This window comes from Erythrolamprus reginae, chromosome 1 (assembly GCF_031021105.1).
Source record: "Erythrolamprus reginae isolate rEryReg1 chromosome 1, rEryReg1.hap1, whole genome shotgun sequence".
NCBI lineage: Eukaryota > Metazoa > Chordata > Lepidosauria > Squamata > Dipsadidae > Erythrolamprus > Erythrolamprus reginae.
The window spans coordinates 81,615,750-81,630,289 of record NC_091950.1 but is presented as its reverse complement, the minus strand read 5'-3'; the positions used below and the strand labels follow the sequence as shown (position 1 = coordinate 81,630,289).

At 41.2% G+C, this 14,540-nt stretch overlaps 1 protein-coding gene across 3 annotated transcripts in view; it reads right to left on the bottom strand.

The window, feature by feature from the left end:
- Window positions 1-14,540, bottom strand: part of RYR3 (ryanodine receptor 3) — a 285,326-nt gene that overhangs the window by 254,544 nt on the left and 16,242 nt on the right. For all 3 annotated transcript variants that reach the window (XM_070756567.1, XM_070756561.1, XM_070756554.1), the window contains exons 2-5: window positions 9,349-9,423; window positions 7,655-7,733; window positions 6,179-6,291; window positions 5,500-5,599 (exon numbers count right to left, since the gene is read on the bottom strand). In XM_070756567.1, coding sequence (XP_070612668.1) covers window positions 5,500-5,599; window positions 6,179-6,291; window positions 7,655-7,733; window positions 9,349-9,423 — 367 coding nt within the window. The remainder of the gene's footprint in view (window positions 1-5,499; window positions 5,600-6,178; window positions 6,292-7,654; window positions 7,734-9,348; window positions 9,424-14,540) is intronic.

Sequence of the window (14,540 nt, the reverse complement as noted above, 5' to 3'; positions counted from 1 at the left end):
AGCAATAAAGTGATCAATGCTGGGAATGCACTACCTGACTCTGTGGTTATAATAACTGAGGCCTTATTATAACATATTGGTTTAATCAAACAGCGTGCCAACAGAGGCAGGTACAGGCTTAACACAATCATGAATACACAGGCTTTTATACAGCTTGCTGCCTGAGGCAGCCACCAATCCAAACAGAGGAAAGTTCCCGCTTACAATGTAACTGGGGCATACGGGCCCAATCAGCACCCTGGAGAGGGACGAGCGAGCACGGCTCTGACAGCCGGCTGTTTCTATGCGGATACTGCACTCCTTCCCCTTTGGTTAACACAAACATAATCTTGTAAATATGACGGTCTGCGGCTTATTCTTTCAGAGCGCCGGGGCTCTGCGGAGTGCCCTAATCTTGGTTCTAACTCCGGTACCGACTGGCTATCACAGGGAGCCTGAACCACTTGTGCTTCCTGGTTGTCAGTCACAACTGATTTTTCGGAACTCCTAGCTGCAGAGGGTGGTTCCAGGAAACCCTCCCCGTTACTCTCACTGGCCCCCGGTTCACCACAAATCCCTCCTTGGTCCCGCCTTAACTGATCCAGATGTCGTCTCCATACACGTCCATCCCGTAACTCCACCTCGAATGAACGGGGCCCCAGCTCCCTACACACCGTACCTTTTTCCCATGTTCTTGGGCCGGAATAGGCACGGGCAAATACCGCATCTCCCACTGACACCTTCCGTCCTGTCGGTTCTGGCCAATGCACGGCCGCTGTGTACCCCGGGTGCAGCCTATCCAGGATTATTCGTAATTTCCGACCTATTAAAAGTTCCGCTGGGGTCCTACCTGTCGTTACGCACGGGGTAGAGTGTTGGGCCAATAGCAAATCCGACAATTTCTCTTTCCAAGAACTCTGGGGCATCTTTTTTAGAGATTCCTTAACTGAGCGAACTGCCCGTTCCTCCTGACCATTACTGGCCGGATGCCAGGGCGAGGTCAAGGCATGCCTGATGCCTGCTGCTGCCAAGAACGACTCGAAGAGGACAGATGTGAATTGCGGGCCATTGTCCGAAACTAATAGGTCCGGAAATCCATGTGTGGCGAAAAGAGCCATCAGGGAGTCAATAACAGCCTGAGACTGTGTGGACTTTAAATGGGCCACCTCCACCCACTTGGAAAAGGCATCCACAGTTATCAAAAAGGTTTGCCCCATGAAGGGGCCAGCCAAGTCTATATGTAAACGAGTCCAGGGGCCTGATGGCGGCTCCCATGCCAGGGGTTCAGCACGGGGGGGCAAGGACCTGCTTTCCTGACACACAGCGCAGTCAGCGACCCGCTGTTCCACCTCCTTATCCATACCTGGCCACCATACGTAATCCCTTGCCAGGCCCTTCATTCTTACAATGCCAGGGTGACTCTTGTGCAAAAGAGCCAACACCTGGTCCCGCAGTCTGCCTAGTATAACTACTCTGCCACTCCTTAACAGAATTCCCTTCTCAACTGAGAACTCACTGCGACAACAGAAAAAGGGAACAAAAAGGTCAGCTGGGGATGAGACTGGCCATCTCCTCAGGACCCATTGCCTTACCTGGGCTAAAATCTGATCCTTCCCAGTCTCCCTGGCCACATCAGGAGCGGCCAACACTAAAGGCCCTTCAGACAACGCTAAAACGAAACAAGCGGGAGTGGGGTCTGCCAATTCTTCGGCCACAGGGCATCTGCTGAGAGCGTCAGCATGGGCGATGTGGCCACCAGGTTTGTATGTCAACGTATAAGTGTAATTGGCCAGAAAAACGATCCACCGCGTCATACGCGGGGAAAGCATTACAGGGCTCTGGCGGTTACCAGCTAACAACCCCAATAAAGGCTGGTGATCGGTTACTAACTCGAATTCCCTGCCGTACAAATACTCATGGAAACGGTGGACCCCAGCTACTAGTGCTAATGCCTCCTTATCTATCTGCCCGTAGTTCCTTTCTGCCTTGGCCAGGGTTCGGGAAAAGAATGCTAAAGGGGCTTCAGCTCCATTGGGCAACCGGTGGCTCAGGACTGCTCCCACCCCGTATTGGGAAGCATCACACGTAAGGATTAGCGGCAAACTAGGGGAATATTGGGCCAGGACATTATTTGAGGTGAGTATCCCTTTAACTGCCCAAAATGCGGCTTCCTCCCGCTCACCCCAGCGCCAGGGAGACCGCTTGTCAAGCAGCCGATGTAAAGGTTCTGCCACCGCCGCCTTGTGCGGAATAAAAACCGCATAAAAATTGAGAAGCCCCAAAAAGGCTTGTAGTTCTACCTTTGACTGGGGTCTGGGGGCATCCCAGATTGCCTTTGTTTTCTCCGGGGTGGGATGGATTCCCTTCCCATCCACCCTGAATCCCAGGAAGTCTACCTCTGGCACCCCAAAAACGCATTTTTTAGATTTAAGTTTCAAACCTGCCTCTTGAAACTTGATCAGAACTTTCTTAACCCGCCTTAACAATTCCTCTTCAGAACTCCCCGAGACCAGGACGTCATCAAAATAGGGCACAGTTCCCTCCAGCCCATACAATAAACGTTCCATTAATCCTTGAAAAATTCCCGGGGCAATAGAGACCCCGAACTGTAATCGATGGCATTTAAACACCCCCCTGTGGGTGATGATCGCCTGGGCCTCAGCAGTGATGGGGTCGACGGGGAGCTGCTGGCATGCTTGGGACAGGTCAAACTTTGCAAAAATCCTGCCGTTACCAAGGGTGTGCAGTAACTGCTGCACCACTGGCAGCGGGTACGAGTGGTGAGCCAGTGCCTTATTGACGGAACACTTGTAGTCCCCACATAATCTTATGCCCCCATCCCCCTTGAAAGCAATGACCAGCGGGGTTTCCCACGCTGCTTGGTCAACCGGCTCTAACACCCCCTGAGCAATCAGCCGGTCCAGTTCAGCGTCAACCTTCGGTCTGAGGGGAATGGGAACTCGGCGGGCTTTTAGCCATGCAGCAGGCACTTGGGGATCGAGGCTAAAAGAAATTGGGGTCCCGGTATAACAACCCAACTCATTATCAAAAACTGAGGGAAACTCCTTAGCCAATTCGTCAAAAGCAGACCCCCCCTTAACAACATTAACCCCCGTGACTGACAGATCCAGAGACTTAAACCAGTCTAGCCCCAAAAGGTCGGAAAAGGGCCCGTCCACTGCAATCAGAGGCAATTTGCCCACGAAAGTCTTAAACTTAACTAAAAATCTACCCTCGCCCAGGACCGGAATCGGGGCTCCTTGGTAGTCCCGTAAAGTCAAGTTACAGGGCTGCAGATGACCCTTACTCAGGCGAGGCACACACCGCTTCAGAGTGGCCCAGGAAACCAATGAATGTGCTGAGCCAGTGTCCACTTGCATAGAACATGGCGCCTCCCCGAGACGAACTGTCACTGAGATCTTCTCCGCCGAATCAGACGTCTCTCTCACATAAGTGGTCGCCTGGCGCTGCGGGTGCGGGCAGCTGTAGACAGCGTTGCAATCCTCCCTCCTATTTGAGGAAAATCTTCCCTGCCATCGGGGATTGAAGCCTCGGGACTCCCTCTGCTCTCTCGAAATGGCAGGTGGGGATCTGCGGAAACGGCAGACCCAAGCAATGTGGCCTCTGGCACCACAACGCCAGCATGCCGCGTCCCTGAAGGGGCAATTCGACCTAAAATGGTTCCCCCCGCATCCCCTGCATGGCGACAGAGGGGGACGGGGACGAGCGGCAGGTGGATCCCGACCCCGGGAAGCCCCCAGCCGGCAAACTTCTTCCTCCTCAGCCTCACTGTTATCCTCTTTGTCAACAGGGTTTTTTTGTTTGTCAGGCAAGGCAGGCCCCTTGGCCGTAGCATTCACGGAGCTGTCCATGGCCGCCAACGACTGTGTTGACAGCTCAAAAGCACGAGCCTCAGCCAGAGCTGCCTGAAAGGTTAAGTCTCGGGTGGCTAGAAGGCGCCGCTTCAGGCGACCATCCCGAACCCCAAACACAAGTCTATCAAGTAAATAGTCATTTAAATCGGAGAACTCGCAGTACAAAGCTGCCTGGCGGAGAACGGCTACAAAGTCATTAATCGACTCTCCTTCCGCCTGGTTCCGTTGGTAAAATTTGTATCTTCGTGCACAGCGGGACGGGGACGGGGCGTAATGGTCCTGCAAAGTTGACAGAAAAGTCTGCCATGGCACATCATGTATTGATACTGGGGCAAACAAAGCTCTGGCCGTCTCGAACATCTCGGGGCCGCAGAACCCGAGGAAATAAGACCTTTTACGGTCCCCAGAAATTTCAGTATACCCATTGGAAATCAGAAAGCAGTCGAACCGGGCGACATAAGAATCCCAAGTCTCCCCTTGTGGATCGAAAGGGGGAAAAGTAAGTTGCACAGACATCTTCACTTACTTTACCAGAAATCCGTAATGACAAGCTCAAATCCTCGTCGCCAGTATAATAACTGAGGCCTTATTATAACATATTGGTTTAATCAAACAGCGTGCCAACAGAGGCAGGTACAGGCTTAACACAATCATGAATACACAGGCTTTTATACAGCTTGCTGCCTGAGGCAGCCACCAATCCAAACAGAGGAAAGTTCCTGCTTACAATGTAACTGGGGCATACGCGCCCAATCAGCACCCTGGAGAGGGACGAGCGAGCGCGGCTCTGACAGCCGGCTGTTTCTATGCGGATACTGCAGTGGTTTCTTCCTCAAACCCCCAAAACTTTGACCTTAGACTGTCTACAGTCGACCTCTCCCCATTTCTAAGAGGTCTGTAAGGGGTGTGCATAAGCACACCACTCTGCCTACCATCACTGCCCTACCTTCCTATTGTCCTCTTTCATCCTTACTTTTTTACTTATGTTATGTTTATACAAACTACTACTATTCTATACATATTTGACAAATAAATAAAATAAAATAAAATAAATAATAAAGTAGTAATATCTATGTCAAAATGAAGCTGGGAGGGATGTAGTATGTATTTCAGCTCATTTGTAATAACTGTAAGTTCATTTTCAACTCATGGTTCTACTCTTTTCTTGAGCAAGCCATCCAGAAAGTTCTATATTAAATCTTCACATTGTAAGTAAAGGCAGAATGATTTATGCACAGACTTCTTTGCTTTAATTCAGGGATCTAAATATTCTGCAAGGATTATGCTAGAATAGATTTGTCATTGAAAAACCATACAATAACCAAAGATCTTAAAATCTGAAGAGCAACTACAGTATATTTTTAGCTGTAGAAATCACAGTGCACTCTTGCAAATAAGTAATAATTTTAACTAGTAGTCAGTGGTGGGTTCCTACCAATTCGGCTCAGTTTGGGTGAACCAGTAGCAGTGGTGGCGGGAGACTCTGCCCACTTGGCAGAACATCATTATGGAATTTCTGTGCATGCGCAGAAGCTGTGCGGGTATGCTTAACACACATGCACTCCCATGCACCCCAGTTTACAAACTGGTAGCAAAGGTAAGTGAAACTTTCCACTGCTAGTAGCATAGCCATAACTGAACAAACCTTCTTCAATGTTGCTTCCTGAACAAGTGGGGTGCACATTCCAGAGTGTTTGCATAAAGGAAGCATCTACTTGTGTATTTCCATATGCCACAGAAAGATGCTGCAAAGAGAGAAAGTGAAAACACAAGAAAACTATTATTGTTATTGCAAAGTATAAAAATACAGCTTTTAACTTTTACGTCTTGGGATTTATAAGATTTAGGGGGTAAACTAATCCCAATATTTGTAAATTGATGTATAAGTAGCACTCTACTTCCTTTTTTTTTTTAAAAAAAGCTAAAGCTTATGTAATATTAAAGAAGAAGAATGTTTACCATTCTCAAGAGTCTTTTGTTTGATTTTCTTCAGTGTTATTTCTTATCTCTCCTATTTCATTATGGGAGCATTTTATTAGTAAAGATTTAATGATTTATTTCATCAAAACAAAACTAAAGTTTGTTTTTCACAATTCTATTTTAAGAGTCTCAGACTTATCCGTTCTTCCCAGACTCTTCAACAAGCATCAACAAAGAGGCTTATTTTTTTTTCCAAAACTCAGATTTATCTAAAGAATTTCCTGATCACAATTCTATGAAAATGTATGCAGAGGAAACAGGTATGCTTCTAACTGGGAAAAAGACTAAAATCAACAAAAGCATTAATCAATTACATTAAAGCTATTATGAATACATCTGCTTACCAGGTATCTTTCTGAGGACACGCTAACTAGAATAAGATCATCTCCAATCCTTACTTTTTCTCCTTCAGACCTTTGTTTAGAAGCAGGGTGTATGGTCCACCAGCATGCTTCACCTATAGTAAGCAGAAGTGTCCACATTACAATTGATGAAAAAAAGCTGAGACTATTTCAAGCAAGTTCAGGATATCTAAAAGTAAGAAAACAAATTATTAGACTCCTCCATTTGAAAACTGCCAATGATTAACCCAGACAGTAGGACCGTTGGCCCTGCCCCACTGTGCGTCTTCTAGGAAACTGGAGGTCTTCAAACAGAGACTGGACAGTCATCTTTCTGCGATGGTTTAGTGAATCTTGCATTGAGCAGGGGGTTGGACTCGATGACCGTGGAAGTCCCTTCCAACTTTATGATTCTATGATTTTGTGAAAGCAAAACTCTCAACTCCATTTGTAGTGAAGAGAATACTTTTACTAAAAACCAAGTGGTTAGAGAAAACAAAATCCAGAACTGAGGTTTTGCATGCAAAAGCATCCTAGATAACTTCCCTTTCTGATTCTACTGCCTTGCTAGCTCCTGTTTGCCCAGTCTTATTCAAAGAAGTTGATTTGGTAAATGTCCCTAAAAAGGCAGGCTAGATGTTGACCCTACACTCCATTTCATTTCCTAATGGAATGACCACCTTGGGGGTCATCAGCTGATGTCTCCCCCACTCCACCCCCAGCTTTCTCAACCCATAGTTTATGGAAGGCTGGCATCTAGAGAAGCAGAGCTGGAGCAAAGGATGAGTTCTGACAGAGACAATGAATGGATAACTTTACTCTGAAGGTGAAAGTTCTCCAGAGATGGTTGGAAGTAAATACTCTACAGGATTCCTATCAAATGGATGTTCTGTTTAGGGTTCCACAATGAGCCTGCTAAAATACATGTCTGCATACTGCGGAAGTCAAGATATAGCCTGCCACAATTGCCTTTTCGAATCCAGTATATAGGACTGAATGTGCACATATTTAAACATAGATAATTACAATTTTAAGCTCAATAGGCTTTTGTTTTCATTAAGACTTTCTCTGCATGCAGCAACGAGTAATGATTTGTTTTTCATCTTCTCCATGGATAAGAACAAGAATTATCAGTATTCATGCTCACTTAACTATAGTTTGTTTCCTTAACTGCAATTCATATATTTGTTTCAGAACAATTTTGTGTAATACAAGAAAGTATTATCTCTCTGCATAGGTACATGAATACCACATGAATGCATTACAGGATGCTAATCATATATTGTAATTTGCCAAGGACTAAATAATTATTCTGCTTTTGGCAGTTCTAGGCAGGCAGCCAAAACTTGAAGCTACATCAACCCTTAAAATTATGTCAATCTTACATGAGTGATAAAGTAGATTTTACAAACAAATTACAGATGTTTTAGACCTTCTAACTTAAGGTGATATTTTATTTGGTGTTGTATAGATACATACCTATTGCATTTTCCTGTAGGCCCACATCAAATGCGAGTTTATCTGTCTGTGATCTTGATGTTGTTAAACATGTCAAATACTGAAAAACATTTTAAAATTAGTAAGACCCTTCAAATCATTTTGTGTAAGTGTGCCTCAATGAAGCCTTGGATCTGAATGGAGAAATATAAGCCCATTGTTCTCTTGAATAACATGACAATATTTCAAAAATTATTTTGCACTGAAATGAATAGATATCAATTTGAATGTTTCTGAATGTCAATTTAATTCCCATGGCTGACTTCATTAAAAAATTAAGATTTAAATTATTTTATTTTTAAAAACCTTTTCATTTTACAAAAATACAAGTGGTGGAATTCAATAGACAAATGGTGTCAAAGTAAAAATTTAAAATAGTTTGTGCAATAAATTTAGCTATGCAATATCACTCAGTAGTGATGGGCGAACCCAACGGTGTTCGGGTTCGGCAAGTTCAGCCGAATTTTACACGAAATTCGGCCGAACCCAAATGGGGAACCCGAACAGGGAATCTCTCCCATGAAGAGATTCCGGAGGCGGAGCTTTGACATCACCAGAAGGTTGCTAAGGATGCCAAGGTGATCACTTCCTGGATTCCATGGAATCCAGGAAGTGATCACCTTGGCGTCCTTAGCAACCTGCCGGTGACGTCAAAACTCCGCCCCTGGAATCTCTTCATGGGAGGGATTCTCCAGCTCCTTCAAAGGCAGGTCTTCACGTAAAAATAAACATTGTTATTTTTACGAAAAAGGACACCGCAGCGGCGCTGCAAGCAAAGGGCGGTCCTTTCACGTAAAAATAAACATAGAATCCAGGAAGTGATTACCTTGGCGTCCTTAGCAACCTGCCGGTGGCGTCAAAGCTCCAAACGCCGAACACGACCCCGAACTTTGGAAAAAATTTTGGTTTGTGTTCGGCATACCGAACACCACAAAATTTGGTACAGACCCGAATTGTGCAGGTTCAGTTCGCCCATCACTATCACTCAGTGGTGAGATAGGTGGCACACATTTATGTAATTAATCAATCATACTCTAAGCATTATTACAATAAGACTATACTGCAGTCTTTTTGGGTTTGAAACTGTTCTGTATGGCTATATCAATTGAGAAGTCTGCAAACTGTGCCAATAAGCGTATCAAACTATTTCTTATTAGAATAGCCACTGTACAGCAACAGTTTTGAAAATCTGATTGTGCAACTCTCCTCCCTCATATTATCTTCATATTAATGAGGAAGGGACCTGGCTGAGATGGTTTCTCAAATTTATTTCTTTGATTGGGGTCAAACGATCCATGCCTGTTTTCTTTGTAATGGATATCCCACTGTCATTAAAGTTATTGCCCTATGCCCTCTAGAGCTGGGATCTCCAACCTTGGCAACTTTAAGACTTGTGGACTTCAATTCCCAGAATTCCTCGACAAGCAAAACTGAGTTGAACTCCACAAGTCTTAAAGTTGCCAAGGTTGGAGACCTCTGCTCTAGAGTGCCTGGCTGAGATGAATTATTTATTTATTCTGTCTCAGGAGTAGAGTGTGCTGTGATACAGTCTTGGAACTTTCATCCCAGTATTAGGAACATCCAAGATGGCATTGGAAGGGCAGTGAGCTCCAACAAATATTTTATTAGTTTTATTCTGTTGAAAGTTCTTCTCTCCATCCCGCCATCTCACTTACCATTCCACTGAAAGAATGCCGAAGCAGAATCGCATGACCATATAGCAGGGTTCTGTGACCACCTCCTTGTGCTGCCTGTAGAATAAAAAACGCAGAAACTGAGAGCTCACCATGATTGTAAACAAAATAGTATTTACATATTTTCTTATAAATTAAAAAAGTGCATTTCTCTATTCATTTGCGCACAATCCTATTGTAAAAAATAAATAATGCTTACAAACTACTTTCAAAATGGGGAAATTATCCTGCTCTATAAATCAATTAATCAATCTAAAGCATATTAATTTTGATTCAATAAAGTGCAAATTTAAAAAAAACATAATTGCATTTTCTAAAATGAATATATCTACAGAATACAAATTTAAAATGCAGGTGTGTTGGAAAAGTAAACAGTATATCATATAAAATAAAATTCTACCTATATAGAACTAGAAAGTACTTGCATCCAGAAATCTGATCTCACTATATTATGGAAATATTTTAAGATAGAGAGAACATCATGTTCTAACAGCGTCCCAAAATATATTGCCCTTTGCATCAAATTCTTTTTTTAAAAAATTGTAGATTTGAAAGGTTGAGTAAGGTAAGCTTAAGTATAAGGATTTATTTAAGAAAGAAAAAACAGCCCACAATGGAAGCCTGATGAGAAGTTTGTTTAGGCTTAGAATTAGATGGTAATAGCAATAGACATATCATTTTTGGGGGAAAGGATGTCCAATTAGATCAATTACCAATTCTGAAACTGTTTCTATGGCTCAAGGCCAAGTGTCAAATACGCATAGAGTTATAATAATAATATTACAAAATAAGCCGGAAGATTTGAATAGGTATTGGAAGTAACTATCAAAATTTTGTTAACTAATCTGCAGAGAAATTGGATGTGTGTATCCCATCCCCCATCATAAAATTGTATTAGTTCAAATGAAAGAACATACTGTGAAAATTGGCTATAGATCCATTAATCATCATTTAAATTTATCAAGATTCTAGACATTATTTATCATAGTACTAGATAGAAGATAGACAAAGTTCTGACCTTTCTAGTCGACCAAACAGTGTTGGCTGGCGGGACCACAGGAGAGAACCTTCTCTGTGGGGGCTCTAGCTCTCTGGAATCAACTTCCCCCGGAGATCCAAACTACCCCCCACCCTCCTGACCTTCCAAAAGACCCTAAAATATGGCTTTTCCACCAGGCCTGGGGCCATTGAGCAACAACACACTGTTCCGACCCAAATCGATGAAGATTGATAGATGAATGTTTTGTGATGAAGGTTTATATGAAGGTTTTATGATGATTGATTGACAGCTGAATGTTTTGATTCATGGGGTTTTATTGATTGTATAATGTTTTTTATCTTTGTACGCCATCCTGAGTCCATTGGAGAAGGTGGCATATAAATCTAATAAATTCAATTCAATTTTATTCAATTATTATGGGGTTTTTTTCCTCAATGACATGCCCATGCACAGAGACACACAAGAATAAAGTAAGAGTTCATTATAAAATGAAAGAATTCAAAAGCATGCTTTATAACATATTGACTGACTCCTAGATGGGAATGATGGCAAAGAGGTAAAAAAAAATAAAGCATCAATAACTAACCAATATCTCAAACTACAATATTGTGTGCATCATGATGTCATGACCTATGGATCAGCTTGTCCTATTCCCCTTTTTTTTTGGCAGGCCACTGTGGCAAAAAAGGAGAATATCTCTAGCATTCAGAATGAGTGCAGTGATCCAAACAGACAAATGTATAGAGCTATTCCAAAATATAAAGTATACATATATGTGCAATAATATTACTAAAACTCAAGACTGCTATTGGAAACCACCATGAAATACTATATGTATCATGCCAATTTCCATAAAATAAAATCAGAATATGAAGTAAACAAACAAATAAGGATCACTAGCATCCTCTTAATTATTGCAGATCTAATGACTGTATTACATAATGCATCATATAGTAAGTCAGCAGTTTAATTATTCATTGAAAATATTTTGCATGCTGATTTAAAAAAATCCAGTTCCAAACTCACAGACAGTAAGTACAATAGGAAATTGTTAATTGTTATTCCTGAATCCCCTGCATTTGCCAGATCTGCATCAGATGTAGTATATGTTGGGCTACCTGTGAGTTTAGAATGTTTTCCGATACTATATCTTCAGAATATAAAACATCTAAAGAAATGTCTTACCTTTCTCATAAACTTTCCAGGAGCATTAAAAAAAATGCAAAAAAACTTCATAAGAATGTGTTTATAAACAGTCATGGTCTGACATGCTGCTGAAATCATTGTGGAATTTTTTCATTGCTATTTTTTTATTTTCAAATACTTAATAGCAATTTGGTACTATCTAATAATAATAGTAAATATTATTATTATTATTCTGGCTGACCATGCAACCAACCATAATAATGTTATGGTCAATGAATGCTGTTTTTGTGAAACCAGAAGCTTACCCAGGAAGAACTGAAAAATAAATTGAAAAGAAATTAAAAGGATCTGAGATGTTGCAATATTTTACAGATTCCTTTAACCAGTTATTGAGTAATACTGTATTATTGTGAAAACCTGATAGAATTATTAGGCCGTGAAATTCAATTACTGATATCACTTTCAAGGGCATAGCTTTAAACACTTTTAGGCCAAAGACAGATGAGGTCTTGCTCTAAGTTGCAGAGCTTTTAAGGACAGAACAAGCTGGCTTGAAGAGAGTTACAGTATAGCACCCAGATTCTCAAAGCATTAGAGTCTATACATATCCAATTCACAACAAAATTACAAGCTGGCAGTGTTTTAGAAATGAATTGACTTCTGTATGAATAATGATTCCCTTATGCTAGAGAGGTGGCAGAGAAGTTTTTTTCTTAGCCCACTATGACTGTGGTGTGTAACAAAGTAGCGAAAAATAGCTCCACATACACCTTAAAATGCACAACATCAAGGTGTATGATGGATCTAGAGATTTGTACAATCAAAATGTGACAGCTTCATGTCCGCAAGTGAACATAAGTATCAGAGTCATATACTTCCAACACGGCTTTCTTCTTTGTACATGCTCTGAACTATGTTCTTGGCAAAACATCCAAAGGGATACCAACGCAATATGATAAAAGATTTCAGAATAATATCACCCTCAGGCACAGAAAGAATAGGAGTGTGCCCTGTCAGCCTTTGCAGTTGTCAGGTAGTATAAAACTGAAACTGATAAAAAAGATCAAATAAAAGCATGGCATTCTGCATGGCTTGTCAATATCAGATTCTGCTCCTAGCTTTCTCAGTTGTATCTTTTAGTTCTTTTCTTATCTAGATTTGGCTACAACTGTTTCAAGCCTAAATCTGGGTCTGAAAAATCACCTCCATCACTATAACACAATGTGTGTGGTCAGTTCATTTGAATTAAACAGTTAGGAATATGAAAAGGATTGAAAGGGAGAATCCTGCATCTGACGGAAATATCATTGATTGTGATCTATAACAGTAAAAGGTTAAGTAATTAAGGCATCAGGCCAAAAATTGGGATACTGAGTTTTAGAGGTCTTAAGAATGAAACCAAATGGATGACTTTGGGTGAATCATTTTGTTGTGAATCATTTGAAGTAGACAATGACAAACAATTTCTGAAAATCTTGCTAAGACAACTGCATGGACAACAGTAGTTCAAACAGTTTCAGACAGTTCAAACTCAATGAGGAGGAGGAGGAGAAGGAGGAGGAGGAGGAAATGATGGTGGTGGTAGTGAGATACAATTAGAATATAATGATGGCTTCAGAAGAACAAGCCTCGGGTAATATTTCTAAGGTTTCTAAAATACCAAGGAGACGAATATATGTAAGATCACCATACTGTACCATAGAAACATAGAAGACTGACGGCAGAAAAAGACCTCATGATCCATCTAGTCTGCCCGTATGCTATTTCCTGTATTTTTATCTTAGGATGGATATATGTTTATCCCAGGCATGTTTAAATTCAGATTTACCAACCACGTCTGCTGGAAGTTTGTTCCAAGGATCTAGTACTCTTTCAGTAAAATAATATTTTCTCATGTTGCTTTTGATCTTTCCCCCAACTAACTTCAGATTGTGTCCCCTTGTTCTTGTGTTCACTTTCCTATTAAAAACACTTCCCTCCTGAACCTTATTTAACCCTTTAACATATTTAAATGTTTCGATCATGTCCCCTCTTTTCCTTCTGTCCTCCAGACTATACCGATTGAAATGATTTTATGCAATTAGTAGGGAAAACCTTCAAAATCAAATATAATTAGGACTGAAATCCTTTCTATTATTCTCCAAATTAATATTTGATTTTTATAATTCTGAATATCAAATATCATTTTCCTGGAAGAGATAGTAATAGTTGTGTTCAACATTAGAGTCTCTTACAGCAGCTCTCTAATAATAATATTTCATGACACAAAAAGCACCTAATCAGTGGTCACGAGAAATAGTTATAAAAAGATGAAGCCTAGGTTACAGAATATCTTCCATATTACTGAAAATAAATAAATAGGCAGTCTCTTTTGTACAAAAGACTAATGAGAAATCTTGATCCAAGCTAATAAACTTAGGTAAGTTCACAAATATTAGCATTCAAAAATATTATTATATTTCCCTGCAAAGATTACAAAACCTCTGGGCTATTAAGGGCAAACTAATTGCTGTGGTTCATGGCATGAGTTTTTCCCCCCCAGAAGGACTTATTGTATACAAAAAATAGATCAGCAACCCACACAATGGCAATTTATTCTTCCCAATTCAACTTCAGTGTGGAGGTGTGAACTACAGTATTCTGTAATCTGCCACACAGCTACATTTTGTATTAAGTCATGGAAGGTGTTATGATTTGTCACTCCGAGTACATTTACTCAGCAGGCAGCAAGGAAGTCATAATGATCCAGGTTGTCAACTGAATGACAAGATGTGTAGGGTTGAAACAATAGTCTATAGCTTTCCTCAGTATTCATGTGGCTTCAATGCAAAACACTTACATTACATAACTTAGAAAAATATAGATGCTATAATAAGAATGTGATTTTTCTTTAGGTCTTTACTGGCCAAGAAAACTTAAGTAAAGTTATTGCTGTAGCAACTTAGGATCAAACTAACAGCTTCTTTTCACAGTTCTCGGGAGCTGCAATAAAAATATGTGATTTGGGGACAGGGTATTTTATCTTTTT